General features: G+C 51.8%; 1 protein-coding gene across 1 annotated transcript in view; it reads right to left on the reverse strand.

Moving 5' to 3' along the window:
- LMX1A (LIM homeobox transcription factor 1 alpha) overlaps window positions 1-17,302 on the reverse strand; it is an 82,955-nt gene extending 65,653 nt beyond the window's left edge. The window contains exons 1-4 of the mRNA XM_027767670.1: window positions 17,296-17,302; window positions 17,012-17,079; window positions 16,312-16,340; window positions 7,233-7,465 (exon numbers count right to left, since the gene is read on the reverse strand). Coding sequence (XP_027623471.1) covers window positions 7,233-7,465; window positions 16,312-16,340; window positions 17,012-17,079; window positions 17,296-17,302 — 337 coding nt within the window. The remainder of the gene's footprint in view (window positions 1-7,232; window positions 7,466-16,311; window positions 16,341-17,011; window positions 17,080-17,295) is intronic.
- Window positions 17,303-25,160: the final 7,858 nt, after the last annotated feature.

The raw sequence follows: 25,160 nt of genomic DNA on the forward strand, positions 1-25,160 counted from the left end.
GCATGGTGATTAAGGCACTGGACTCCCACATGACCGACTACAGTTCAAATCCCTGACCTGGCAGCTCCCTTTCTCTCTCTGTCTCTCGCTGGTCAAATTAAAAAAAATAACAATAACAAATTAATTAAATAATTATTTTAAACAATAAATAAACATTTTAAAAAGAGGCTTATTTGACTTAAAATTCTGGTGACTGGAAAGTCTGAGGGCCTGTGGCCAGCCTCTGGCCTGCCTCTGGAGCTGCATTACAAACTGGCTGAGAGAATGACGCCAGTCCATAGGCACAGAGCGGAGAGAGGAAACACACTCTCCCACTTCCTCTGTTTGTCCCTCGCACACTCCTAGCTGACTGCATGGTGCCTGCCCATGTTGAAGGTGGGTCTTCCTCTTAAAGATTTCACTACTTCCTGGGACTGGTAGTTGGTATAATAGCTATGCCGTTGGATCCCATGTGGCCGACCACAGTTCAAGTCCCGGACCTGGTGTCTTAAACTCAGGCCGGGCGCATGTGCAAGCATGCCCAAGATCCTGAGAAGAGAATGAAGGAGAAAGGATTGCAGCGTGCCATCCCCCCGGGGGATGATTTCTTGTTTTCTGTCTCTCTTTCTGGAGAGTGCACACGCCCTATAGCAAAAACCTCTCCGAAAAAAAAAAAAAAAGAAAAGAAAAAGATTTTGTTATTTCTCAATGTCATTATACTAGGGACCAAATTCCAACACGTTAACCCATGGGGACAAACCATTATCCAAACCATAGCATATTCCATGACATCATGGTGTATACCTTAAATACACATAATGTATATATATATATATATATTTTATATAAAAATGGCTGGGGTCAGCTTCATGGCCTGGTGATTAGGACAGTTGGATCCCACATGGCCAATCATGAGGTTTTTGAAGAGGTGTTTGTTTGTTTGTTTGTTTGTTTGTTTTTGGGCACGTGTGCTTGCCAGAAAGATAGAGAAAGACAAAGAGACAGAAAGCGAGAAATCACCCCCCAGGGGGGATGGCCACACCACAATCCCTTCTCTTCCATTCTGCTCTCAGGATCTCGGGAACACACGCACATGCGCCCGGCATGAGTTTAAGCCACCGGGCCCAGGACTCAAACCACGGTCGATTACGTGGGAGTCCAGTGACATAGCCATTATGCTAACTGCTGGTCCCTGCAATCTGAGTCCTGGACCGAGCAGTTTCACAAACATGTGCCCAAAACCCCTGAAAGGAGAGAGAAGTGGAGAAGAGTTGCAGCGTCGCTCCTCCCCAGGGAGTGTTCCCTTCTCTCCTCTGTTTGTCTCTCTCTCGGGTGAGCTGACACACCCTCTAGCACAAACAGAAATAAATAAAAACGGTTAATGAAATCATGGGCTATATCAATAGAATATGCCATTCACAATGAGTAATAACAGCTCTGTCTGGTTAATACCAGATGAAATTTGTATTACAGTAGAAATTTGTATTTCCTTTCTGGTAGTCTATTTAAAGAGATTGTGGCAGATAGAATTTTTAAATTACTTAAAAAGAAACTAGGCCTTAGTAAGGCCTAGCTGGAAGAACGGAGAAGAATTAGAAAGAAGGGAAAACTTAACAGGTCTCTTACATCTGAGGGAGGAGCTCTGTCTTCAACTTGAAGAGCTGCCACTCAGAAGGCAAACTGACTTGTCTCATGAATTCCGGAAAGTAGAGCCACGCCCAGTGTTTGAGGTGACACAGGAAGACAGGTGCTGGAGCTCGGTATGACAATTCTGGTGATCTAGATTCAGAAAGTGAGGTCTCTCGCTCCCTATGCGTGGAGACAATCAAGTCAAACAGGCCAGATGAGCATCTGATGGGAGTTTGAACCAACTGCAAGACTCTGTTGAGTTCTCTGGTGATTGTGAATTGGTGAAGGACAAGAACACTAGCACGAATGTGGCAGGGTCTCTCTTGAGACCCTGGGGACCCGAGTTGCCCAGTGAGCACCCCTAAAAATTGTCTGACTCTGGCCACGAATTCCATTTATCTGCTTAGGAGGCTGCTTCATGGTTACTGGCAAGGCAGGGATGAAGGGGCCAGGGGAGGCCGAGTAGTAGCAGAAAAGAGTAACCAGCAGCTGAAGATCTCCTGGGCTTGCTGCCCCTTGTAGCTGTGAACGTGTCCCTGGCTCTGGCCTAAGTCAGACCTGCCAGTATCTTAACCTACTTCTAGAATCCTGGATTCGAGCAGCCCTAGAGGTCACTGATGCTGGTCTACCGGCTGTAGTTAAGATGTGAAGGTCCAAGCAAGCTCGCTTTGCACAGACTGTCCAGTCTTCCCCCGTTACACACAGTCCTGTCCTAAATCGAACCACAGTCTGTCATTTCACCCCCAGTCCATGGGTCTGCACCTTGGCTATGACTCTTCCATTTTCCTTAGTCTTGTTTAAGCAAAGCTAAATACACTGCGTGTTTTTTCTTTATCATTTAGCAAGCTTATCCGTCTAGTTTGTCAGTGACCTAAAAACGCATCGCTTAAGAGTAGCCCAGATAGGCCCCACGTGGTGACGCGGTTGGCAGCAAACTGACCTGCAGTACCGGAGGCCACATGGCTGACTGTGGATTTGGACCTCTGAGTTGGCCTGAAAACAAGCCGGGGGAAGTGTGGGTGCACCCAAGATCCTGATGAGCTGGAGGGTCAGGGGACGGATCACGGCATAGTGTGACCTTGTCATGGGTGCTTCCCTCTCCCCCTCTCTCTCTTAAAGTGTACTTGCATTCTCTACCATGAATAAAATAAGCTCTTTACAAATTAGCCCAGATAGTCTCACCAATGCAAAACAATATCAAAACCAAAACAAACAAACAAACCAACAAATTCACACAACAATGACAAAACAGAGCTGAAATTCCACGTGAGGGACACGACAGTCCTGTTAATGCGGCGTGTGTCTTTTTGATCACTGTTGACTTTAAGGTCAACAAAAACTCCCTGTGGAATTCCATGAAAACAGGCCCCATTTCATGCAATTATGATTGAACTTTGGAACCCCGTGGTTGGATTTCACCTTGCCAAGTTTGGGCCGTTCTGTTAGCTTGTCAGAGCCCTTTTGAACACTGAGAGTAACAGCTGCTACCGCAGCATTGCCTGCCAGGCTTGTGTCATTGGCAGATCGAATAAGCGTGCCTTCTATGTTGTCATCCAAGTCTTCAATAAGAACATTAAAGATGACAGGACAATCATTCATTCAAGAAATACTTATCAAGTATCTACAGTCTGGAGGGTGGGTCCTCAGGACAGAAACCAGAAGATAAATTGTACTAGGGCAGATCCTGAAACTGATCGCTTTCTGTGAGTCCCTCATACGAGGGAGACTTCGGTCGTTGACAGCTTAATTCAACCCATTAAGTACTTCGCCATCCCTGACTCTTCTCTTGGCATCAGCTACGCTTTGTTAAGGGGATTAAAAGTTACAGCCCTCTTCTCTAGAAGTTTGTTTTCTCGTTAGTGAGGTAACTCTCAGCACACGCGACATTTTATGATGCAGGACAGGCAGCATTTATAATCATTGACGAGATGGGGACCAGCAGATGGCGTCTTGGTGACATTGCTGGACTCCCACATGGTCAACCACAGTTTGAGTCCTGGACCCAGTGGCTTAAAACCAGCGCATGTATGTGCGTGCCCAAAATCCTGAGAGGAGACTGGAGGAGAAGGGGGGTGATTTCTCACTTTCTGTCTCTCTGTCTTTCCGGCAAGTACACATGCCCTATAGCAAAAACCTCTCTAAATAATAATAATAATAATAATAATAATAATAATAATTGACAAGAGGAGCAATACAGACCATCGACTTGATTCTGGTTAAGACTTCACTATCACTTTACTTAGAATTGCAGTAACAATCAGGCATTTAGAGTTAAAAGACACAATAAAGATCTAGAACCACCTCCTCTCCCATCCCACCATTATTAGTTTCCATGAATGGAGGGTCTATTTCTGGAGTTAATTTTACTCTTCGTTAGATCTAATCATTAGAAAGCCATTCCAATATCCCTCGTGGGGAGAACAAAATGGCTTCCTTGCCCCGTCCTACCCGTAGTGTGAGTACTTGCTGACTGTGTGGGAGACCTGAATGAATTCTGATTCTGCTGCCTGAAGCCAGAAAACGATTGGTCTGCTCTGACGATCTGAGTTCTAAACATCTACAATTGCTTTATTTGACATGGCTTGGAACCTCCCCCCCTGCCCCCACTCATGCACATCCTTCTTGTCACTCATGTTATGACCCCAGGCCTGGCAGAGAGCAGGATTCACAGTATCTGCTGGAAGCATGCGATGCGTGAATGACCCAGCTGGAGAGTGCCACTGTGTCCCTATCAGCCTGGAAGAGAAATGCTCAGAACCGAGCACAGGGCCTATGATGCAGTCAGGGAAGACCTGCTGCCATCCCCTTGCTCTGAGTCGTAATTCTACTCATGTTGCTTAGAGTCAACCCCCTTTTGGTCTATTTGGAGTTGGGAGAGGTTAGGAGGTATTGTGGGGAGTATCACACCTCATGGTGAGCTTGTAGTCAATCCAAATCATGAACCTGATCACAGAGCCAATGGATTAGTGAGGAAGCCCCATGTAACTGTCTATCAGGAAAAGCTAGGCCACCGTACTTACTTCCATGTGAAAAACAACAGTACGTCTCTCTGAGTGAGCATGACTTTCTAAGACCATGCTGGGATTCTGGTCACCATAGAACCTAAGCCCTAGAGAATCTAAAGATTTTACACTATTCTGGGGAGGAGATCTAAGTGAGTGGGCACAGGAAGACACCTGACAGGACATGACAGGGTGAGCGAAGGGACATGGCAGGTGAATCGACCTTCTCACACTGAGTGGAGTCATCAGAATGGGCCCCATTACCCCGGAAGGAGATACATGGTGTGTCAGTACCAGTGTTCCGACAGGTGGAACTTGTCTCTTTTTTTTTAGGTTTTTACCACAGGGTGCATGTGCTTGCTGGAGAGAGACACAGAGATAGAGAGAGGAACAATTAGAAAGCACCTCCCAGGGGGGCAAGAAGAACAGTCACTCCACAATCCCTTCTCCTCTTGGGATTTTGGGCTTGCACACACATGTACCCAGTGTGAGTTTCAAGCCTCCAGGTCCAGGATTTGAACCACGGTCAGCCATGTGAGAGTCCAGCAAAGTAACCATTACGCCATCTGCTGGTCGCAATGAAGATATTTCAAGCACTCTCAGTGTTCCAGGACGTGCTAAGCTCTGAGGATGCGGTGGTAAACATGACACAGACTGTCTCTCAAGGATATAACACTCCATCGAGGAAGGCGACCAACAAGTCGAGCAGCCACAGACGGGATGGATGTTGCAGTGGGAGAAGGTAAGAGTAGACTCATCCAGCATAAGGGAGCAAGGGTCTTCCCTGATGAAGCAGCCCTTGGAGGAAAGCTGAAAGGATGTGCTACCAGGACAAAAGATGGAGGAAGAGAGGCACGGAAGGACTAGACCTCTAATATCTGGAGGTAAGCGAGAGTCACTAATAGGTGCAGGAGTGCAACCCGCCAGGAGCAGAAAGTAGACAGGACCAGAGGCTCCTGACATGCTGGCGAGATGGGCAGGGGGGAAGCTCCAGGGCCTGGCTCGCCAAGGTAAGGGACTGAGAATTAGACCGGAACCGGAACTGGCAGTGTGAGAACTAGCAGTGCCACATGGATATCACCTGATTGGATCTCTCGGATTCTTCCCTGTGGGAACTAATGTCCGGAAGACATTCCATCCTTAATTTAAATAGGCTTTTTTGTTTGTCCTTTTTTTTTTTTTTCTTTAAGTTTTTGCCATAGGGCACATGTGCTCACTGGAGAGAGACGGAGAGGAAAAAAGTGAAAAATCACCCCCCCTCAATGGGGGTGGGCAAGCTACAATCCCTTCTCCTCCATTCTCCTCCTGGGATTTTAAGCATGCATACGCATGCACCCAGGCAGGTAGTTTTCAAGCCACCACGCTGTCCTTTTTTTTTTTTTTCTTTAAGTTTTTGCCATAGGGCACATGTGCTCACTGGAGAGAGACGGAGAGGAAAAAAGTGAAAAATCACCCCCCCTCAATGGGGGTGGGCAAGCTACAATCCCTTCTCCTCCATTCTCCTCCTGGGATTTTAAGCATGCATACGCATGCACCCAGGCAGGTAGTTTTCAAGCCGCCACGCCCGGGACTCTAATCACAGTTGGCCATGTGGGAATCCAGCACCTTAACCACCATGCCACCTGCTGGCCCCAATAGTTCCAATTGAATGCAATTTCTCTGGGCTTATGAAACCTTGGTCTGTGAACTCTCTGGACCTCTCCTGTCTCTTCTCTTCCCCCTCCCCTCAAGGCAGTGAACAACGAGAGTGGTGATGAGGAGGAAGAGCAAATACACCCTATTGGGTCATCAGAAAAGTCATGCGACATTTTTGTGTAGAAAAACACGTTATGATTTTTCTGATGACCTAATAGTTAGTTCCTTTCCTTAAGTGATCTGCTAAGCCTTAGAGGGATTCCAGTTTCCCAGTTGACTAATGAAGAAACGAAGGTTTAATGAGATTCAGTGGTGGCGGTAGACTGCATTGCTGGTCCTGATTTGCCGTTCTCCTTAACATTAGTGCATCTGTACACAATGTCTGGTACTACATGCGAGTCTGGCAAGGCTTTGTGTGCACGGAGTGTATGTCCCCTCCTCTTGACTTGGGGCTTGATCCTGTCATTTGCTTTGACCAATGGGACATCGAAAGACGTGTTTTGGGTGGAGGCTTGGAATGCTCTTGTGTGGTCGAGCATGCCTTCCTGCACTTTTGTCACTGCCAAATCATGTCCTGGGGCTGCTGCTCCTCAAACCTGGCCCTTGGACTAAATCACAGAGCAGACCTGAACTGGTCTACAGACTGGAGCTAAGTGCAGTTGAGGTCAGCAGACACCAGCTACCTCGAAGACTTCAGCCTGAAATAAAAGAGTCACTCCAATGGATCCAGAGACGTGTGAGTGTGTGTTTATGGTTGCAGGCCATGAAATTTGGGGGTAATTTGTTATGCACCATCATCGTGGCTATAGCTGACTGATACAAGATTATGCCAAGCTCACAAAGGAAATTCCTAGAATATACAGAACTGCCTTGCTATTGAGCTAAGCTGCCCAGGTGGCTGGCCTATTAGAAAGGAAGCAAGGTAGATGGCCTCCAGCTCCACTAGACTCACCCCATCACAGACCCCGCCCACCGCCTGGTACTCACCCGAGTCAGAGGCTGCGGGGCTCACCAGGCTGAGCAGCTCCCGCTCCTTCTCGTAGTCCCCTTTGCAGAGCAGCTGCCCCTCCTTCAGGACAAACTCATCGCCCTTCTGAAGCTGGCGCTCGCAGACACAGCAGCAGAAGCAGCTCAGGTGGTAAACGCTCTTCTGGGCCCGCATAACAAACTCGTTGGGTGCGATGGCCTCGAAGCAGCCCCCACATTTGACAGCAAACAGCCTGGCAGCAGGGAAGAGAGGGAAAACATGTCCTGTGAGTAAGGTCTGGCTTGGGCCCGGGTCTCCCCTGAAGACAATAGTAAAAGGAACTTTAAGAACCAGGGCACGGATGCACAGACTGGAATATACTTTAATTACAAGTCCTTCCTTCCCCGAGGAGATTGCACTAAAACATTCAGTTGAACTACTCTCTCGAAGGCTTAAGAAATGAAGGGCGAGAGACACTTGAACTCACGCCACGGTGGATCTGGTGTGCTCCATGACACAGTGTTCCCAAAGGCGGCTCTGGAGACTGATGCCTGCAGACTAATTAGCTCGCCAAACCGCAGTAACAGGAGCATCCAGGCCCGCTCCTACCAGCGTGGATAAAGGGTGTGGCCCCAGAATGTGAATTTTCAACGAGCTCCCCAGATGTGTAAGCTCCTAGACGCGCCCACAAGTGTTTGAGAGAGAGACCGCACCTTGACTTCCCAGCTGAGCCTACTTGCCAGGACCTACCTCTTCTTCCTATTCAGCTATTCCAACCTCACACTTACAGAGCGTCTGTACATGCCAAGCTGAAAGCAGTAAGTGCATGCGACGCGAAGGTGAGTAGAGGAAAATCCTGCGAGGCCCAAGCTCGGGCTAGTGGAAGAGAGGGACACGTGCAAACGAGGTAGAGGGCTACAGGAACACAGAGGAAGCAGCAGCCGCTCCCAGGGACCGAGCCGGGGTTTGCATCCTACTGAGTGCTCCGTAAATCTCGCTCAGACGCGGATGGGAGGGACGTCTGGCGGGCACAACGGGGTGGGAGGACGGCCGTTCCTGGAACAGGGGACAGCTTATGCAAAAGCCTGAAATCTCGAAGGTGCACGGTGTGCGTGGGTATTGGGGTGTACTTCGCCAGGTGGGAGGTGGGTGCCCCCAAGGACTGGCAGGTCAGGGTCACTGGTAAGTCATGACTGGGTCACACACTGACAGCCTGGACATCATCTGGAAAGCAGTAGGGACTTGTTGAACACACGTCTGAAACATAGTAAGAGCCACGTCTTATGCAAGGAGCTGCTGGCAACCCGAAAGGCAGAATGGAAGCGGAGGTAGGCAGACAATGAGCGGCTGAGATTGACCGGAGCCAGCATCCATGCAGCAGCAGGGGAGCAGAGCTCACAGTCGGGGACAGGACCGTGGGACATGGCTCTCAGGCTCGCAGTGGTCAGAGCTGGTGGGTGAGGACATTGCAACACTTCCACACTTCCCACCTCTGGGCCACTTAATTCCGCCCTCTTAGGAAGCCCTTCCTTCTCTGTTAAATCGAAGTGAATCCAAACTCCCCTTTAGCAGCCCCTGCCTCCTCCTCGAATCCCATCCTGACCTCCCTGTCCATCCTCTGAGTGACTACACCGGGAACCATCTGCAAGGGTCACTCAGCAGGGATCTGGCGATGTCTTGAGACTATAACACAAAACGTGGGGAGGTCTTGGGGCCTGGGGCCTGCTGCCAGCTTTGCGGAGAACTGTCTGCAACACCACGGGCAGGTTGTTTCGTCCGCTTGCACCATCTTTCGCTAGCTCTTGTTAACACTACTGGACCCACGTGGAAAAGATTGTGAGTTCACATCCCGGGGCCTCCCTGAGTTCACTGGGAGGCACCTGCATTCCTGTGATCCCGCTGCCTGACACTGCGGGTGGGTGGGGGTCTGAAGACCCTGTTGAGGGTGCCTGTCTCTCTATTTCTATGTCTCTGTCTCTCTCTCACACAAGAAATAAACAATATTTTAAAAAAGACATTAGGCTGGACCGTCTCTAGACATTAGGCTGGACCGTCTCTTCTACGACCATTTCTATAATCCTATAATCATCACTTGCTACTACAGACTCGACATAGTATATTAATTTTGCCTTATTACTTAACTTTTGCCCTGCTTATCACGTGACTTGTCAGCAGCTCGTATTTCAAGAACAAGGCCCATGGAATGTTGGGGTACACCACAGCCTCTTCACACAGTGGGTGCTCAGTAAAGGTGATTTGCTTTGACCTGTGGATCGCGTGCGTTCACCCGTGCACAGAGCGCAGCACAGGAGCTGACACGTCACAGGTACCCAGTTAGGGTGTCTCCTCTTCCTGGTCACTGTGGATCGCGTGCGTTCACCCGTGCACAGAGCCCAGCTCAGGGGCTGACACGTCACAGGTACCCAGGGGCTGACACGTCACAGGTACCCAGGAGACACAGGGTGTCTCCTCTTCCTGGTCACCACCATCAGTGACAGTCCAGGACTGAGCCTACGAAAGATCTAAAATTGAAAGCAGATCTCTGTTTCTTTCTTTTCTTTTTAAAAAATTACCTAACGATACCACAATCACGTGTGTCAAAACTCTGGCACACATGCAGAGATCATAGGCCCTAAAAATGTCCCCAGAATTCATGTAGTACGTCATTCATGTTACTATTTCCAACCTAGAGTTGTTTTCTTTTTAGAATAGTAGCACGATCGGGGAGAAGGGCCCTTTGCTTGTTCCCACATGCAAGAGGAGCCGGCAGGCGTGGCAAGGTCCGATGGTGTAATGGGAAGAACGGCAAGAAGGACGGAGAGGCCAGAGCCCCACGCTGCTCCCCGTTCTTCAGAGCCAGACTCCAGCTGACTCAGAGCACAGCCAGGGAGCGGATGCCAGTTTGCTCTGCTAATGAGCCCCACCTTGGCAGCAGCTAAGGAAACACGAATAACTGAAGACATTTTCCCATGGACAGGCCAACTACCACGATGGCCCGAGGATGGCCAACCCGCCTCACGCCTCTCACACAATCATTCCGTCATGTATTCTTCTCTTCACTCGTCCCTTCGCTTCCTCGGGAGCACCTGAGTAAGTTCACCCTGAAATACACCACACACTCTGCGTCTGAACAGAGAGGAGAGGAGATACCACCGCCCCGACAGCATGCGGACACACACAAGACGTGCTGAGCGTCTGATACATTTCAGGCACTGTGACAGGCACGGGAGGCCCCACGCCAAATCCTCAACCCATGGAACTCACCCGCTTGTGGGAGAGAAAGTAAGCAAACAAACAAATGACTCGCTGCGTAATACCCACCCCTAGGTATCTAACTTCGGGAAACAAAACATAAGAATAACAGAGCAATGCTCCGTGAACGCAAAATGGAATGCCATGAAGTTATAATGCGTATGTCATTGTAATAGTTAATCACTCCCCAACTCTACAATGGCACGAGTTCATGATTGTAAGTCAACGTGCGCCTGGCGTGTTTATCTTGGAAGCTTCCTGGGCGAAGGACAGAGTCTAGAGGGTGGAGTGGAAAGCAAGCTTAAGGAGGGGTTCCCACAGAGGCATTACACACAGATTGGCACCAGAAAGAGGGAGGCCATTCAAGCTCCTTGAGTGAATGAAGCCAAGACTTCAAGAAGAGAATGAGCAGCCTCTCGGGACAGAGGCCAGCCCGTGGCATTGGAAGGGGCCTCCCAGGACAGAGGCCAGACTGCAAGATTGGAAGGAGCCTCCCAGGACTGAGACCAGCCCGTGGCATTGAAAGGAGCCTCCCAGAACAGAGGCCAGCCTGCGGGATTGGAAGGACTCCCAGGACAGAGGCCAGCCTGCACGATTGGAAGAAGCCTCCCAGGACTGAGACCAGCCCGTGGCATTGAAAGGAGCCTCCCAGAACAGAGGCCAGCCTGCGGGATTGGAAGGACTCCCAGGACAGAGGCCAGCATGCGGGATTGGAAGGAGCCTCCCAGGACAGAGGCCAGCCTGCGGGACTGGAAGGACTCCCAAGGCAGAGGCCAACCTGCGAGATTGGAAGGGGCCTCCCAGGGCAGAGGCCAGCCTGTGGGACTGGAAGGAGCCTTCGAGGGCAGAAGCCAGCCTGCGGGATTAGAAGGAGCCTCCCAGGAGGGGCCCCCCAGGACAGAGCCCAGCCTGCAGGATTGGAAGGACTCCCAGGGCAGAGGCCAGCCTGCGGGACTGGAAGGACTCCCAGGGCAGAAGCCAGCCTACGGGATTGGAAGGGGCCTCCCAGGGCAGAGGCCAGCCTGTGGGACTGGAAGGACTCCTAGGACAGAAGCCAGCATGCGGGACTGGCAGGACTCCCAGGGCAAAAAAAAAAGACTGGAAGGGGCCTCCCAGGGCAGAGGCCAGCCTGCGGGACTGGAAGGGTGTGTGCTGCCTCACTTTCAACACAAGCCTTGAACCACCACCAACGCTCCCTTGGCCTCGGCCTCCAGCAGCACCTCACAAACACCTATCTGGACATGCCTTCCCTTGGCTTCTTAGCTTCAGACAAGGAGGTGAAGTCGGGGTACAGTCTGGGGACTGGTAGGGCTCTTCCCCCACTAAGGTAGGCCAGAACCAGAAACAGAGTGAGGAGCAGCAGCCCTTCCCTGCCTGCCTTCCTCTGGCTGCCCCATGTGGTTTTCCTCTCTGTGTCTGAACCTCGGGATGCAGCACCCCTTCACTATTTGCCTCCTTCCTCCCCTCATGCTAAACATGGCACATGGAGCAGAAAAATCTACTGTTTTATCCCCAGGCCCCAAGTCCCTAGTCACTGTTTGCTGACCTGAGCAAACTAATCACACTTTTCCAGGCGCTGGTCAAAGGCCCTTTGTGCCAAGCCTCCTCTCCTCCCCTTCCCCTGGAATGAACTGTTACATGGACTCGAGGCAAACGCTCCCAGGGACTCAGCAAGCACTTGAGACCCTGCAGCAGGTGATAGCATCTGTGCTTGGCTAACTTCTACCCTGTCCGTCACCGCCTCTTTCTCCTCCCTTAACTCCTTCCCCCACTCCGAAAACTTCCCCCAAGTTGGAGAAGGGAGGGTCGGAGTGAACTCAACAGAGAGCCCACCATGCTGTCTCAGGAGTGGCTAGAGGGAGCAGAGGGAGCCTGGGCGCGAATCCAGAAGTGGTCACAGTCACTGGGGACCAGAGACTGGGAGGGAAGAGGGGTCAGTCCTGTCTCTCACCATTCTCCCATCGGCCCTCCCGTCCAGGTCCACACCAGATCAACCTCACCTTACTGCGCTGGCTCCCGTCCCCTCACTGACCCAGAGCGCTTCAAGGAGACGAGGTGCATGCAGCCCGCCACCTGCGCGCCAGCTGTGTGCACAGCTGTCTGGGCACCACCGTGGACCCAGCTGCCGACTGCTCACCTCCCTCAAGTTGTTTTCTCTAAGGCTCAGGCCAGCGGAGAAAGGATTTGTTCAAAAGTCCAGGTCGTAATTAAAACACAGCCTGTCTCTTCCTGTGATCTGGATGGCGTGCCCCGTGGTCACTTCCCCTCTGAATGCTAACGAGACCTCGCTGGGTTCAGGGCCTGGCAGACGGGCTGCGCCTGGGCGCTGGGCGAGGTTTCTGGAAATGCACGGCTCCTCCGGGCGCACGCAGCAACGCTCAACTTTCCTCACTTCCTACCCCGGGAGCTCTCTCAGGGACTCCTCAACCCCCCTTTCTGTCATGTCCCTTCACCTGAAGAATGGGAATAATAGTATCTACCCCAGGGCCGGCAGCTGGCATGGTGGTTAAGGGCGCTGGACTCCCACATGGCTGACCACAGTTCAAGTCCCGGACCTAGAGGCTTGCTTTCTCACTTTTCCTCTCTCTCTCTCTCTCTCTCTCTCTCTGTCCCTCTCTGGTCAAATTAAAAATAAATAAATAAACGATATGTAAAGTTAAATAAGATAATTCTTTAAAAAATAAATAAATAAAATAAAAAGCAGTATCTACCCCGTGGAAAACCATCCTGGCTGTGCCTGACCCAGAGACCAAGCACTTGCGACTGCCCTTCCTCCATGGGCGCCCTCTGTGGGGATCCTGAGGGACGCCCTGCTGAGGTCGCCCTGTCCTCAGAGAGCTCGCATTCCCGCAGCAGGCTTGAAAGGGCTGAAGGACCTCATCGGGGTGTCTGGGGGTGCAGAGGGCATGGCACAGAGGAAGGACCCGCCTGGCTTAGCTAGCAGCCTGAGGCTGTCTGGGCAGCTCTCCTCCTTCCTCTCCTCTCCCACCCCTTCTCCTTCGCCGGCTCCCTTCGGCCTTGTTCTGCCTGGCAGGGAAGGCAAGGCAGACCGCAATCCCGCTCGGTGCCCTGCTCACATCCCACCTGTGCAGCCGCGGGCTGGAAGACAGCGCCGCACCTCCCAAGAGCGGTGGTCGAGCCCGTGGCTGCATCTCCTGCAGGCTCAGTTTGCCCAGGTGGAGAAGGCCAGAAGGATGCTGACGTCCCCGGATTAGTGAGGACCACGGGAGACTGTGTGGGGGATACCTGGGATCTGGAAGAGACTGCACAGCTCTTGGTCATCTCACTTGCCGTGCCTCTGTCTTTCAACCCTTGTAAATGCTTATCTTGTTGCCCCCAAGGTAGTTCTCAGTTCATAAAGGTTTCCTGGGTCCCATCATAAGAGGACACTTCCTCCTCCCAGCTTCGGCATGGGCATGACCATCTCCGGAGTGTAGCCCTGACCCAGGGAATGGCCTCCAGGACCCCTGCTCTGGTGTGGCCAGGCAGTGAGCTCCTGAGACCAGCCACGGTCTCTGCTCTCCCCACCCTGGGCCCACACCATCCAAATGATGGGGTATTTCTTACGACAACCCCCTGCAGCCCCACGCTGTGCTAGTGCTATGGGGGACAGGAAGGAGGGAAATGAGAAGGGACCTGGTCCAGGGGAGACACCGGACTTGAAGTGGGAAGGCCTGGCTCAGAGCTTCTGCTTTGAGCACCTGGCTCTCCGGTCTGCCTATCATGCGTCTCTTAGTGAAGTCAGCGTCTGCCAAGGACCTGGAGCCCGGGCAGGGAGCAGGTCTCTCTTCCCTCTGTCCCCTCACTCCACACCTTCTGACCGGAGGAGCCACTCTGCCTGCGCTTACACCCCGAGTTTCCAGGAAGCGTTTTACATGACCCTGCCTTGCTCTGGGAACCCTTTAAACAGTTCTTTTCTAGAACTATATCATTCAAATCAACATAAATATAAAACAGCTAAGACCAAAAGGGAAGGGTCACATGGGGACCCACACACCCCAGCTAAGACTGATTATCTATCCTCCTGTCTTCCTATGTATTTATTGATGCATTTTTGCATAGAAAAACATAAACTCAAGGTCTGTGAATGCATTTTTTGCATAGAAAAACATAAAAATACGTTATGACTTCTCGGACAACTCAAGGTTTGTGGTACAGGAAAGACATGGTTGAGTTTATTTTGTGCCGAAGGAAAGTTTGAAATCCACTAGGCTAGATGACTGCCGAGTTCACGCCCACTTTCACGTTCCGTGCTGTTATTTCAGGGTTCTGAAGCCTCTTAGCTAATGAGGGAGAACGTTTCCAAAGCGAACACGAAGGCTTCACACCTGACGGGTACTCTGGACTAAGTCTAAGAAGACCAGCCGGGAGGCGCCGAACCTCAGGACGCCGCAGCACACGCCAGACCGCAGGAACACAGCAGCGAGATGACAATGGCCAGGACACCACGTGGACATCGGGACCAAGGTGCCTGCTGTGGGAGCTTAGGAAAGTCACCCTGAGACCCTCGGTGTTTGGGATTTCTGTTTGTTCGTTTGTTTGTTTTTAGAGAGAGATTTTTTGCTACAGAGAGTGTGTGTTTGCCAGAGAGACAGAGACAGAAAAGAGAGAAATCACTCCCCCAGGGAGATGGCCACACCACAATCCCTTTGCTTCCATTCTCCTCCTGGTATTTTAGGCATGCATGTACACGCACCTGGAGTGAGTTTCAAGCCTCCGGGTCTGTGGGAGTCCAGCACCTTTCTATTTTTTTTTTCTTTTTTTTGGAGAGGTTTTTGCTATAGGGCATGTGCGCTTGCCCGACAAACAGAGAGAGACAGAGAGACAGAAAGCGAGAAATCACCCCCCCCAGGGGGGATGGCCACACCGCAATTCCTTCTCTTCCATTCTCCTCCTGGGATTTTAGGCATGCATATACACGCACCTGGAGTGAGTTTCAAGCCTCCGGGTCTGTGGGAGTCCAGCACCTGACTATTTTTTTGTTCGTTTGTTTGGAGAGGTTTTTGCTATAGGGCATGTGCGCTTGCCCGACAAACAGAGAGAGACAGAGAGACAGAAAGCGAGAAATCACCCCCCCCAGGGGGGATGGCCACACCGCAATTCCTTCTCTTCCATTCTCCTCCTGGAATTTTGGGCATACACACACACACACACACACACACGTGAGTCCCAGAGTCAAACCACAGTCAGCCATGTGGAGTCCAATGCCTTCCCCCCTTTTTTTTTTTTTTGGAGATTTTTGCTACAGGGCGCAGAAGAAACAGAAAGTGAAAAATCACTCCCAGGGGGGATGGCCACACCGCAATTCCTTCTCCTCCATTCTCCTCTCAGGATCTTGGGCATGCACACACATGCGCCCAGCGTGAGTTTTAAGCCACTGGATCCAGGACGCGAACCGCGGTGGACTACAGGGGAGTCCAGCGACATAGCCATTACGCTAACTGCTGGTTCCCTCCTCTGGAGATCTTGGGCTGCACGCACATGCGCCCAGCTGAGTTTTAAGCCACTGGATCCAGGACGCGAACCGCGGTGGACTACAGGGGAGTCCAGCGACATAGCCATTACGCTAACTGCTGGTTCCCTCCTCTGGAGATCTTGGGCTGCACGCACATGCGCCCAGCTGAGTTTTAAGCCACCAGGTCTGGGACTCGAACCATAGTCGACTATGTGGGAGTCCAGCAATGTAACCATTATGCCACCTGCTGGCCTCGGGACCCTCATTATACTACATTTCAGTCCTCTGAATTGTATTCAAGGAAAACAGCTTGAGGAGGACAAGAGAAAGGTCATTCATCTTCACCACACACACCCCGGGCCGGGAGCTGTGCTACTACTTTTACCGCTCACCTCCTCCGCTTGTGGAGTAGGAAGTAGAGCTATTTCACAGACTCAGAGCTCACCACCTCCCAGCTCAGCTTGGCTCATGATGCTGTCTCTCCATGAGACAGAGACCCTCTGGGGCCAGCCACCGGGGTCCAGAAGTAACACCGTGCTCCACAGTGCTGAGGCTGCGTGGGGAGGCCCCAGCTGTGTCCCAGCGTCTCCTGTGTATGTGAGTGTGCACACACACGCCCACCGTCCTGGCTGGCGGAGGCTGGGGCGGATCATGGTGGGAAGACCTGTCTCTCACTCTCTCTCCCTCTCTCTTTCTCTGTCTTTCATGAATAAATGAAAAAATTAACTATTTCTTTATAAAAAGAGGGACACCCTGGAATGGCCGGCTCCTAGGCCCCTTTTCTCACCTCTCCCATATCATCTCTGTGACTACCTTCACGTGAGAAGCAAGTGGAAAGATCGAGCAGCTAAAATGTGGCCTCCCCTCCCGGCCCACGGCCCTAGGGCAGGCCGAGGCTGCGGCCCACATGTAGGTAGGTGAAAGGCAGAGTTAAAAACACGTTGGTCCCTTTAGTTTCCTCAGCTCGTGGTCCCCAAAGCACCTGAAGGGATCCCTAAAAGTGGCCTCTACTCCAGGGATCTGAGTTAAGAACAGCACTGCATGGGAACCCTCTGCAACCGGGTACACACACAGGGGTCTAGGCCAGCTCACCAACTCCGGAAAGACGGAGCAAGGTCGTTCTCGGTGCAGCCCCATCCGCAGAGTAACACCGTAGGGCGCTGTTTTCCGCGAATACGCAGAAACGTAAGCGGCAGGGACAGGGTTGGACTCAGAAAGACCCAAAGAAATCCACCCAGAGAGAGCCCTAACTGTGGAAATAAACAACCTCTGTGGAAATAGTAGCAAAAGAAGGCAAGATGGTAGAATCAGATACACTTAGGTCCAGGGCGTCTTAGTTACGTGACCTTGGTCGGGCCACAGCAGCCTTGGTTTACCATCCATAAGATCGAAATAACGGAAGGACCTACTTCAGAGAGCCAGTGAGCAGTAACTGAATTAATGCATTAAGACTGCTTGACACTGGGGGCCAGCAGGTGGTGTGGTTGTTAAGGTGCTTCCAGTATAGCTGACCATGGTTCGAGTCCCAGATCCGGTGGCTTGAAAATCACAATGAATAAATAGATAGATAAATAAATAAATAAATACATACATACATGTTTAAACGAGGTTGCTCAGCACAGTGTTTGATGCATGGTAAACCCTCGATAAAATGGCAACCATGACGATGATGATGGCAGCGGAAAGTAAGAGCTGGGTTGGAAACCGGAGGGAGTAGCCAGGTTTACGCGCCTGCTTGTTTCAATGGTGGACCAACGTCAGCGGCTGGGAGAATGAGGATCAGAGAAAGAAGCAAGGGAAACGGAGGGCTGGGGCAAGGCCGGGAGCCATGCGAGAATGTCCGAAGTTAGATGTTCGCGGTGCTGGCTGTGGGCTTCAAGGCCGGGACAGGATGAAGGAGCCAAGAACACCCACCAGGTCTGAGCTGTGAGCAGTTGGGTTTACAATGTGCATGCAGGCTATCTGCACAGGGTTCGTCCAGATTTACCCAGCTGTGCTGGTTAAAGGTAGGTGTCAGTTTGACAAGGTTCACAGATGCCCAGACAGCTGGAAAAGCAATGTTTCTGAGTGCATCCGTGAGAACATTCCAGAAGACCCTGACGTCTGAATCAGTGGACTGCGTAAGGAAGGTCTGCCCTCACCCAGTGTGGACAGGCTCCCTTCTATTGGTTGAGGGCCCGGATTGACCGACAAGTTGGAGGAAAGGCACATTTGTTCTCTTCTGGAGCTGGAGCACCCTCCTCCTCCTGCTGCTGGGCATCAGAACTCGGGACTCTCAGGCCTTTGGTCTTGGACTAAGAGCTACACCATGAGCGTTCCGGGTCTCCAGCTTGCAGACCGCACACCACAGGAATTCTCAGGCTCCATGGTTATGAGTCGGCTCCCATAACAAAGCCCCTCTCATATACCTGTGCCTAGCCTGTGGATATCTGCCTACTGGTTCTGTTTCTCTGGAGAACTCAATACATCCAACACTTCAAACACCAAGTAAAGACCAAGAGGTGAACTGAGGCTTAATTTTCTTCTCAGTATCAGTAGGCCTCTTTTTCACTTGCAAATGTTCATGGTTTCCCTAATCTCCCCCTCCTCCACCCTGTCTTCCACTAAACACCAGACACCAGCTGCCCTGCCATCCCTCTGTCTGCCTCCAGGCTGGTGACAGAGCTCCCCACAAACAGGCATACTGCAGAGTACTGCAACCACGTGCGACACCAGAGTGACCCAAGATGAGGGCTTCGAGACCTAGGAGGTCGGAGGAAGACTATAAAAGGACTCCTGTTATGGAATGAGACAGTTCCCGAACTAGAGGTATGTTTGGACAGACCAAGCTCTTCAGTAACCTTGACCCAAAGTCCTCAGACCTTAAACAGAGCTTCTCAAGGCCTCCACACGACCGACAAGCAAAAAGGACAGAAGATGAAATAAACATGTAAAAACCCCTCATTGCAATTCGAGCCAACTGCCAATTACTCATTTTGCCCCAGAATAAGTCATCGGAGCTGCCGTCAGCTTTCTGTAGGAGACAGCCTCAATAGATCATGCACCCTTGCCACGGGTACCGCCGAAATACGTTTTGATCCGGAAAGTGAAACCTTCGGTTTAGGAAGTTAGAAGAGGGTCTTGGGCAGCCCTTCAGCACCAAGGCCCCCAATCTGTGCATCACTCAGTTTCCACCCTCTCCACCAGGGGGCAGCATAGCAGCATTCATCAAGTGCCATGTTGACTTGGTAACAGGTCATCCAGGCGGAGACAAGGATTGGCCATAAGCCAAAACTGTCTGCCGGAAAATCTGCTGCTGGGAGTCTGGGAGACCATGTGGCTCAACTGAGGGAGAGATGGTGAGAGAAGAGTATTCAAAAGTGTTGGGAACCAAAAGCATGGCTTGTGGCCTTAGAAGTAGTGACACAAGCAACCTTGTCAGCTGGCTCAAGGTCTCTGTCCTTGAGGCTGAGCCAACAGCACCACAATAAGCCACTGAGCACGTGGCCCTGGGGCGGTGGGAAAGTCTGCAGGGACAATGGAAGTGGCAGGATCTTCTATAGGAGACGGCCTCAAGACGCTGCAGTGGTGAGAAAATGGAGAACAATAAGTGGCTGGCAGAGTCAATCAAGTCTCGCCTCCCCCTGGTTCCTGGGGCGCTCGCTGCGCTGCGAGGAGGGACATACAATGGGACGAGGGACAGAGAGGCTGAGTGTGATGTCTGCGCCTCTCTGGCCCCACCAAGAAAGGCAGGTTCTACACCTCACAAACGCTGCCGGCGGGGCGAGGTTTTACCTGGGGATGGGAGGCTAGGCTCCTACCTGCTCTCACAGAACTGCTCCAGCGTCAGTGAGGCAGCGGGAGCACGGCTTCTGAAAAGGCTGATACAATCCGGATTCAAGTCCCAGGTCTACACAGGCTCTCCTGGAGCATCGCCTACTTATTTTCTATAAAGTGAGCTCCTACCTATCTTATGAGACATTGTGGAGATTAAGCAAGATAATCTATCTGAAGTATCTGAAACATACTAACGGCTCTTAATAAGTAGTGGTTTTTAACTCCCTTTATGGAAATCAATTTAACCTATCTGCTCGGGCAAATATTTGTATAAGATAAATGATGTCAAGACAGCCCACTGAGCCAAAAAACAAAACCTCTGATGTACCTCAAGGCTCTGTTCTTCATTATTATAACAAATTAAACCGTAGTTGAGCAAGCCTTTTCTAGGTTATTGGAGAAGAGACTAACAAGCAAACATGAGAGGCCAAACCCTTGAGAAGAAACAGTGCATTTGGTTCAGGCAACTAAGACCAAGGCTCCCCTGCCCCGAGGTAAATATTGACACCAGCACCCAGTGTTGACTGACACCCACCTCCACTGCCCGGCACCCAGCATATGGTCAGGAAGTCAGCTCAGCCACGCTAGCCACCCAGAGCCCACAGCTGCTATTTGGTTAATGCTGACATGGTCTGGCAAATATTTGGAACAGACCCTTCATATCACGTCAGTTCTCGGACGGCTGCCTCCTACAGAGGCCGCCGACCCCCGCGTGGATCCGCGCTGAAACACCCACGTCCTCACCTTGTCACCCCAGTTCTCAGGGCCCGGGAGAGGCCTGTCACCCACTGTACGGATGGAGAGAAACCAAGGCCCAAGAAGGAGCAGTGCCATCCCCACTACAGAGACAGCTGAGACTGCTGAGAGGGCCAGCTAGAGCCTGAAGGTCAGTCAATGATCAAGAAAAAGAGAAACGCTGAGGGACCAGCAGTTGGCGTAATGGCTATGTCGCTGGACTCCCATGTAGCCGATCGTGGTTTGAGTCCCGGTCCCAGTGGCACGTGTGCGTGCGTGCCCAAGATCCGGAGAGGAGAATGGAGGAGAAGGGATTGCGGCATGGCCATCCCCCCTGGGGAGTGATTTCTCACTTTCTGTCTCTCTGTCTCTCTCTGTCTGTCTGGCGAGCACACGCGCCCTATAGCAAAAAAAAAAAAAAAAAGAGAGAGAGAAAAGAAAAACACCTCTCCAAAAAAAAGAAGAAAAAGAAGGGCTGAATAGTGACCCTGTGGTAAAGCACAGGGCTCAGCGAGGCCGACCCACATGGGAGGTTCTCTGGGTGTGCTGGCACACTGTACGGATGGAGCCCATGACCCAGGGCTTGCAAAGGATTGGCAGGGGTTGGACTAAGGTATCAAAACCCTGCTGGGGAAGGGGGGTGTCTGTCTCTGTCTCTCAGACTCATGGAAGAAATAAAATAAACTTTTAACAAATAAGAAAAGGGGGGCCAGCCGGTGGTGTAGTGATTGAGATGCTGGATTTCCACCTGGTCAGTCACAGTTCAAGTCTGGCACCCGGCAGCTTGAAAATCATTCCAGGCACATGCGTGTGCATGCCCAAATTCCTGAGAGGAGAGTGAAAGAGTAGGGATTGTGGCATGGCTGTCCCCGCGGGGGGGAGCTCTCACTCTCCCTCTCTCTGTCTCTCTCCAGCGAGTGCACTCACCGTAGGGCAAACATGCTTCTAGAAAATAAGAAAAGGAAACAGAAGTGGCTAAAGCCTACACCTAGAGGTGCAAATGCGACCCTCCGGGCTCTTCAGTAGCGCCCTGACTGGCTAAGCGGGGTGGAAGCCGCCTGATACGCTGAGTGATCGCAGTGTGTGGATGGTGAGTCTCTCCTACCTGGAAGCTCTGTCCTGTCCCCTCCTCTTCTTTTTTGCTGAAACCTGGAAGCTGTCTATGAAGCGAGGCCTCGAGCATCACCCTGCGGTGAAAGTGCGGACTCCAGAACCTCAAGCCACGGTGGTACACCTTTTGTTAAGGACCTTTCACACTGTCACGCAGACACGCGGAAATGGCAGGAAACAAAGCAGAGTACGGAGCGTAGACGCTTTCCTTTTAGGGAGCTCGATATTTGGGTTCCTTTGAAAACAGCAGCCTTCCTTTCCCTTCATCCTCATTCGCGTCCTGGGACATGCTTAGGCACACCCGGCAAACAGCCGAGCAGGGGGACAAGGCATTTTTAGCACAGATTCCTATTGTATACGTTTACGAAGAATGCGTTCCCTGGGTCCTGCGAGTGTGTGTGCATGTGTGTGTGTGTGTCTGTGTGTGGACCTAATAACAGGACCTATTGATGAGAAAGATACCGGGGCCCCAGCAGGGGGCAACACTGAGCTCGCATGAGTCTCTGTCCCCTTTTAGTCCTTGTCACCACTGTGCTAGGACACTGCCACAAGGTCATGGAAAATGGAGGTAAAGTGCGAGTTCATTCTGGTGCAAAGAAATGTTGAGACCCACGTGCGTTTTTTTCGTAATACGCAGTGACCACGAATTTTGAGGAGCCCTCATGGGCCTAGAGAAGAGTCAGGCGGAAAGCGCCTCATAGCAGCAGCCCGGAAGTAGGAATCAGTAGAACACAGTAATATGCAAGGCATTCTCCTCACACGGAACTTCTGTTTCCAAGGCTTGCTCAGTCTTCAAGGGAGACAATGACAAAAGGAAAACAGCCCCTGACAACCCGAGTGGAAGTCTTCCACCAGGGCACAGGCGCCACAGGGAGCCTGAGGGACTCGCCCTCCCTGCACGAGGGGCGGGACGTAGCTATGGATGATCTGAATTTCCAGGACGCCTTCTGTTCACGGCTCTCACGGCATGTGTGATCTTAGATAACATCTCAGCGCTCCATGAGTGAGAAGGGGTCAGATTCCATGATCCGAGTCCATCGTCCTCACCACGGCGGGTGCAGCACCTGCGCACGCGCTCCCAAGCCCGCAGTGGTGGACCGGTGTGCAGGAGCCCAGGTGGCGCAGCCTGCCTTCGGTCAGGCTTCCGGAGCCTTGAGAGCTCCGTAAAGGGTTCAGTGCAGTCAGGTGGCCGTGCAGTGGCAATGCAGCTGGACCCGCGTGGGAGAGGCCTCCGTCTGTGGCCCGAGACCTCTCTGAGTACGCCATGGCTGGCACTGGCTTCCAGGAGCTCACCGCTCCAGCCCCGCTGTCTTCCTCCTGTCTCACCGGCCCCGCCCGCTTGGTCTCCTTTACCAGTTCCTCTTCGTCTCCCTGGCCTCACTGTCCATCTGCACCCACTTCCCTGGTCGTCCCAGCCAGTGTCGGGACTCTCCGTATCACGTCCGTGTTAGGTGACGTTGACATTGCTCTGCAGTCCCCTCTCCCACCCTGAACTGATATACCAAATTAACTACTCAGGGCCTTCACTTTTCCAGACAAAATACTAAACTTAACAAAACCGAAGGAGAATTCTGATCATTTCCCAGCGTTGTCACCTGGCTCAGATCGGCTCCAACCACAGCCTCCCTTTTTCTGCTGACGGCCGGCACCCACGTCTGTTCATGACAAGCGTCTCGGGGTCATTCTCGACTCCTCTCTCCCACAGGCCTCAGAGCCAGTCTCTCCAAAGGCCGTTTCTGTCCACCGTCAGTGTAGACCAGAATCTAGTCACATCCTGTCACCCCTCTGCTCCCACCCGGGCCATGCTCACGTTCCGCCACAGCCTCCCAACCGGGCTACCTGCTTCCTCTTGCCACCTGCAAGGCTGACGTTCAACACAGCGCCCAGCGTGGTCCTATTAAGAACAAAATCAGAGCATGCCACTCCCCTGCTTGAAATTCACTCCCATGTCACGGATGAGAAAATAGAGACTTACAGAGGTTTAGCTGACTTGCTCAACTTTGCACAGTTAGCAATCGGGGGGTGTGCCAGGATGCACATCAAGTCCACCGTTATGCCACTGCCTAACTTCGTTCTGAGGGCTGCCCTGATCAGATGAGAGAATGAGGGACCAGCAGTTAGCGTAATGGCTATGTCGCTGAATTCCCATGTAGCCAACCGCAGTTCCAATCCTGGACCTGGTGGCTTAAACTCACGCCAGGCACGTGTGCGTGCATGCCCAAGATCCCGAGAGGAGAATGGAGGAGAAGGGATTGTGGTGTGGCCCTCCCCCCGGAGGGTGATTTCTCGCTTTCTATCTCTCTCTCTCTGTCTTTCTGGTGAGTACACATGCCCTATAGCAAAAACCCTCTCAAAAGAAAAAGAAAAAAGAAAGAAAAAAAAAATGAGAGAATGACACTGCAAATTAGAAGCTCTGTGTGGCCACGAGGTGATACCAGCACCATTGTCAGCCCAAGTTCCTGACACTGCAGGGCTGACGGGATGAGGTTGCCCCCCACACTGAGATGCCGTGGAGAAGGCTACGGGGTGCCTTCCTCTTCCCAGAGAGCCCCAACCAGGAAACCCACAGCCCAGGCTGCAGCGACTTGGAGCTTGGGCTGAAACAGGCAAGTGGGGACCAGGAGGCAATGGAAAGGCCGGAGGATGGTGGTGAGCCTGCACCTGCGAAGGCAGCCAACACACAGCCCCAGCCCAGCCCGGCCCCGACACTCACACGCAAGTCTGTGCTGCAGTGTTCATCCCGGTCCCTTCCCGTGGCCCTGCTCCCACACTCAGCTCCATGCAGAGAGTTAGGGAACAGGGACAGATGAGGCGCTCCAGAGCCGCAAAGCATCTTTGGGCAGAGGACTCCTGATTTGGGATCGCAGCGGCAAGTGTGCAGACATGTGTACAGACATGTGCATGCCCATGTGCACACACGAACACACACGGGATCTGGTATGGTTGCATAATGTGCTAAAGCCAGAAGCTAGAAGGAAAAGATTTAAAACAACCCCTCCTTACCACAGAAGTAAAAAAAATGACAAGTTAGGGGACCAGTAGTTGGCATAATGGCTATGTCGCTGACTTCCCACATAGTCAACCGCAGTTCGAGTCCCGGACCCGGTGGCTTAAACTCACGCCTGGTGCGTGTGTGTGCATGCTCAAGATCCCAGGAGGAGAATAGAGGAGTAGGGATTGCGGCGTGGCCATCCCCCCTGGAGGTAATTTCTCACTTTCTGTCTCTCTGTCTCTTTCTGTCTTTCTGGCGAGCGCACACGCCCTATAGCAAAATCCTCCCCCTCCCCCCCAAAAAAGTGACAAGTTAGGATACCCCCAACCAGAGGAGGTCTTGAAGAAACATGAACTTTTAAGGAAGTCTAGTCTGTTCTGTTGTTAGGAACAGAAAATACCCAAGTCTGGTTAATTTATAAAAGTAAAGGTTTGAGAACAGTAGATGACATAATGGTTATGTCGCTGCACTCCCACATAGTCGACCATGGTTCGAGTCCTGGACCCAGTGGCTTAAAATTCATGCCGGGTGCATGTGTGTGTGTGGCCAAAATCCTCAGAGGAGAATGAAGGAGAAGGGAGTGAAGTG

This window comes from Tupaia chinensis, unplaced genomic scaffold (genome assembly GCF_000334495.1).
Source record: "Tupaia chinensis unplaced genomic scaffold, TupChi_1.0 Scaffold000070_1, whole genome shotgun sequence".
In the NCBI taxonomy this organism is placed as follows: Eukaryota; Metazoa; Chordata; class Mammalia; order Scandentia; family Tupaiidae; genus Tupaia; species Tupaia belangeri.